Source organism: Branchiostoma belcheri, unplaced genomic scaffold, assembly GCF_001625305.1.
Source record: "Branchiostoma belcheri isolate BF01 breed outbred unplaced genomic scaffold, Haploidv18h27 scaffold81, whole genome shotgun sequence".
NCBI lineage: Eukaryota > Metazoa > Chordata > Leptocardii > Amphioxiformes > Branchiostomatidae > Branchiostoma > Branchiostoma belcheri.
Genome location: NW_017804476.1, coordinates 1,219,181 through 1,224,332, shown reverse-complemented (window position 1 = coordinate 1,224,332; position 5,152 = coordinate 1,219,181). Strand labels below are relative to the sequence as shown.

At 44.3% G+C, this 5,152-nt stretch overlaps 1 protein-coding gene across 2 annotated transcripts in view; it reads left to right on the top strand.

The window, feature by feature from the left end:
• The first annotated feature begins 2,086 nt into the window (after positions 1 to 2,086).
• Positions 2,087 to 5,152, top strand: part of LOC109486552 (transcription factor 15-like) — a 27,823-nt gene continuing 24,757 nt past the window's right edge. Inside the window, exons 1-4 of one of the 2 annotated variants that reach the window (XM_019790392.1) lie at positions 2,087 to 3,292; positions 3,588 to 3,638; positions 4,044 to 4,137; positions 4,904 to 5,045. In XM_019790392.1, coding sequence (XP_019645951.1) covers positions 3,031 to 3,292; positions 3,588 to 3,638; positions 4,044 to 4,137; positions 4,904 to 5,045 — 549 coding nt within the window. In that variant the 5' untranslated portion in view covers positions 2,087 to 3,030. The remainder of the gene's footprint in view (positions 3,293 to 3,587; positions 3,639 to 4,043; positions 4,138 to 4,903; positions 5,046 to 5,152) is intronic. The other variant, XM_019790393.1, reaches the window with a different exon arrangement.

Here is a 5,152-nt window from a genome sequence, read left to right as displayed (position 1 = left end):
TATATGAATGTCTTTGTCAATGAGTAAGAATTAACAGAGCAGACCATATGCGAAGGTAAACATTTGCTTTGCAAATGTTACCGTTCTAGTTTCAATTATTCCTTTGGTAGTTTTTTGAAGTATCGTAGAGTGGAAGTTGTTGTCACCGAGTACAGTAGGGGCATATCTTCCCTGAATGGCTTTAAACTAGGTTTAGACGGGCAAAAATTATATGTAGGCGTGACAGGCTGTTCAATGTAACGTATAAAAGATAGCACACCGGTAGTTGGTTATACCTGCTATACAATACAGAATACAGGTGTCAAAGACTTGATGTCAAAGCGTTTTTATCATAACTCTCTGTATACGTAACGTAAACTACAAGAGAGTCAAAGACAAAGAGGGTTATGATGTTTAATACTGCTTTTTTTTCAAGCAGTATCAACTGCAGTACAATTATTCGTCACAATGTGGCGCTTCAGAGGATGTAGAAGGACCGCCATCGAAAACCTACGGTTTACTTCAGCAACTTGCAAAGAATAAGGCTTCCATTCCCTGCACCTTTTTCTAAAAAGGAGCTCAACAAACTTATCAAGAAGAGTAGGACTGACCCGATATCCTCCATTTTCTCCATGCCCCACCCTCTCCAAATCACCAAACTACCGCGGAAAAAGAAAGATCTGGCCACCCCTCCTTGACATCTTTCATGGAACAATCCAAAGATGATTATTCCCAGTTTGCTCATCTTTCCCAGTACGTTGTAAATCACACAGCCACCACCAGTTACGACCTTCCTGTCCCAGCCAAGTTTACCCCGGGTTACATCATTGTTCGTGACTCCTGCCGCCCCCGTAAAGTCCCGGTGTGACACGGGCTGAGTCAGCGGTGCCCTGACCTCAGCTGTCCCGCCTGGGAACACACCGGTAGTACGGTGATATTTTTAGGAACTTTTCCGGATTGATTGTGATGACTAGAATAACTAGATCTGACAGCTTTGAGTCAGCACATGGAGAGACCCTGGGTGCGGCGAAATGTTCTCTCAACGGACAAACTCCCTTGGCATACTCTCTTTTTGGCCGATTTCTACTCTTTCCAGCCGCCTCCCCAAGCCTGGTAGAGGCTACATTTGACTCTGAACTGAACCATGCGAAAACGAGCACCAAGACCACGTCTAGCGAGATATTAGAAGTTAAGCAAGGACAACAACAACAACAACAACAACAATAGTAGCCTGGGTGCCATCCTTGTTGAAACGGGGGCTCCTTGCACTCGCTACCCCTAAAAAAAAGACGTTTTTTCGGGAACAAAAACGGATGGCCCCCAGGCTACTGACATTTATGTAAAATCTCTGGAAAGTCGTCATCATCATCATTATCTACCGTATCATGCTACATTGCACTACGTCATGAGTACTCTCTCTCTCTCTCTCTCTGTCTCTCTCTCTGTCTCTCATCTCTCATGCTTGAGTTGAGCTTGGAACATTTTAATATCAAGTTCTGTACATCCATAAGATTCATTTATTTCATAAAAGCAAACTTTGCAAATTGTTTCTTCTAAAAATTAAACTGTAAGAAACTCTAAGAAATTTACAGACTCACCGGAATTGTCTTGTGATGTCTACATGAATGTGAAACGAAAGGCATCCTGAAAAAGAGGACTATCAGAAGACGATATCTTCGCTCGCTCATAGTCATACGTTGCACGATTGTCGTACACGATCGCAAAACCAAGGGACATTCTTTATTGGCACATTCGTGAAGTTCGTGCATATGTGTCGTATGTAAAAAGTCCAGCTGTCTTAGCTTGTTGCCTAGAAAGTTGTCGTAGATCCTTGTCGGCGGTTGGTTGTGTTTGGAAATCCTACGACATCAAAATCGTACAACGACCTGCGATACGACTGGCCCCCAACTTCGGGGCAAAACGCTTACGAATTTGTTCCTGCCAGTCAAACGCTGACGTATAGTGTATTAATTTCTTCTCACGACCTCTGACTTGCGCTCGTCCCTCACGGGGTTTGTCAGCTGTCACGAGGGCGAGCTTCCCGCCCCGCCCCCGGAGTAAACCTTCGCCCCGCCCCGCTCTGACTGCCATATGTGCTGCGGTCACAGTTGGACGTGTATCATTCACTGGCGAGCAGCTAGCTACGACAGACGCATAGGAGAGTGTGTAACCGTGTAACGCCAGTTTTCTGGCAAGCATCGCTTCCAGTAGTTTTACCGTGGAACGGTTGTGGGTACACGCTCTTGTACTGTGAACCCCTGAAGGAAGATTTCTGTCATCCGCTAGAGGTTTTTGACGGTGAGTACATGACAGGGACGGTGCCTGGATGATACGCTAGCTGTGGTATCATCATCACACGACAAGATAATCCCTGACAGAAAAGGATTTACAACAGAGCTGTTACTGTAGTGAAGCGCTCACGTACTCCGTAGAACGCGGAAGTTTACACCGAGCACTCAGACATCGGCCGGCGGGCATCGGTGCCTACCTACCGCCGAGGACAGACGGTGCAGAACACGCTGGATTAAGTCAGGTCGGGAATAGACACTGTTGTTGCACACGCGTCGGGTACAATTTATAGCAGGGCAACGGGTCATTTCCTAATTTTACGCTGGACATTCCAGATCGTCGACGCGCGGCTTCAGATTTGCGGTGCAGGCTGACTCATCCAGGCGGTATCCGGACGACGTCAGCTCCGCCGACACGGCATCAGCTCTCCGGTGATGACGACAAGTCCTCTTTCTCTTCTGTAAACCGGTCCACGCAAGTCGAACACTGTCCTTATTCGACTGGCTTCATCGACGTGACCTACAATAAGTTCTGCTTTCATATTTATGACCTAATTTGCAAAAATAGACAAATGTTGGAAGCCAATCAAGTCGCACTTCCTGAAAATTGACTTGTGCAGTTTGAAGAGGAAAATACGCACTAAAGCGTTTCTACGGTCAGTCAGCACAAAATTATATAGCAACCACGGACACAGTAGTATTTGGAGCTTGTGGGATTCGAACCCATAACTTCGTGTCTTGTGCGATCAGAAACACTTTGGACATGGCAACGGCAAGGTCACCGATTGAGGTGCTCCTAACGGAGGAGAAACTTCAGGACTTCCAGCGGAAAGCGGCGATGTCCACCGAGGACGAGGAGGACAATGACTCGGGCAGCGAGAGCTCCACGTCCGTACACTCGTTCGGTCGGCACGGTGCCGAGAAGAGGCCGCAGAGGAGGAAGAAACCCAAACTGACTGGCGTCAGCAAGCAGAGACAGCAGGCAAACGCACGGGAGAGAGACAGGACGCACTCCGTCAATACAGGTGAGAGAAAAAGATGCCATCCACACGCAATTAAATGTTCTTGTCTGTACAAATTTTGCCAGCGGGGGACGGACTACCAAATGTTCCTATTCACTTTTCCCCTAGAAAACATATATATTAGCAGAACATAACATAATTCGTAACACACAACTACATACACTCTGTAAACTTGATTTTGTCGAGAGATATCGACGAAACGTCGACACTGTCAGAGCTGTTTTTCTAGAAATATATTCCGGGCACTTTTGTTGGTCTGTCCCTAGCTGACTGTTTTCCCCTTCCTTCCCCCTTTTAGTTGACTCTGAGAGCAATCGCGAGAAAGCCCGGACTCAGAATTTGAACACAGGTAAATGAAGCTCATTGCATGACTGCATGTAGACATAATGATAATTTCTGTACCCGTTCTTCTAACAAAATTATACTATACCAAGGCGTAATGTACTATAGAATTGTGACATTTTGGTATAATTTTGTAACAAATTATGCTTCATCATCAAATTCATATTGTGTATGTACAAGGGCTCTGAGAAAGATGTTATTATGTATTCTCACTGATTCTGTATCGGTACTGATGCTTTGTAAACTTTCAAAGAACAATTGTTTAAAGCGGATATTCTATGGTCGATTTTTCTACTAATTTGGTTGGTTGATGGGTTAATTGATTGATATTGATTAATCTGTTAGTTGGTTGATGATTGGTTGAGTTAACGTTAACTAACCGTGAGGCTATTTTGTAACACCCCTCCCTCAGCCTTCACCACATTGAGAACGATGATACCCACCGAGCCAGCCGACAGAAAACTCTCCAAGATCGAGACACTCAGACTGGCTACGTCTTACATCAGGTACGTATGGATTCGAAATTCCATATACGGTATAGAGAACTCGTATCGTAAATATTGTACGTTTGGGAATGCATCTATACCAGCGACACCTGTGCTGCAGCGCAATGTCAGAATTGCCCTGAGGAAGATGACAGACGGTCACCGAAACGTCGGCCGGCTGTGAATAAAACACTTGGTTGTGTACAAAAGAGTCTCTTTACTCCGTTTGCTCACAAAACTCCTTTTTTTATACTTTCCAAGCAGAGGTTTTATCCTTTGTGTACGCCAGTCTAGGGTGGCAAATGGAAACTGCCTGGCCAATTTGATACTGTCTTTGTAGCCACCAAAATATCTGGTCGGAGATTATACTTTTTAGGACCATCGTAGCTGGACATGAAACTTCCATAGGATGACCACGACTTTTTACTCTACTGAAATATTACTCTATTTGCGACATTAACATGTCCTCTTGATTTCATTTTTTTTCTGTACCATAGTATCCTATTACCATGGCAACGTTAACCTCTGAAACCCGACAAAATAAAGGAAGTGCAGAGATTGTAAGAAAAACAATTGACGTGGTGATGTCTTCTTCAGTGGTGTCGAAATGAAGACTGAACTGACCACACCCCTCTAGTGACAACTCTTATACAAGTTTTAGAACAGTAGTCTACTGTTCTAAAACTTGTATAAGAGTTTACTACATTGTATTTCTAATAGAGAAATATTCTAAACCATATAATACAAAGATCTAATGTATTGATTGCACTTGTTATCCTTTCTTCAGTCACCTGGCTACAGTACTGATGTACGGAGATGGGTGCTTGGAGGCTCAGCCTTGTTTGAGAAGACAACAATACCTCCATCCGGGCACTGAGAACAAGCCAACGCCCATCTGTACCTTCTGTCTGGCACACAAAAAGAACACGGTAAGCTTGTTTGTTTATTTTATATTATCTAAAACGACAACATTTCATAACACACTCAAGTTATAATAATAACTTATCAACTTATTTTACGCTGCCACCAACGCAGA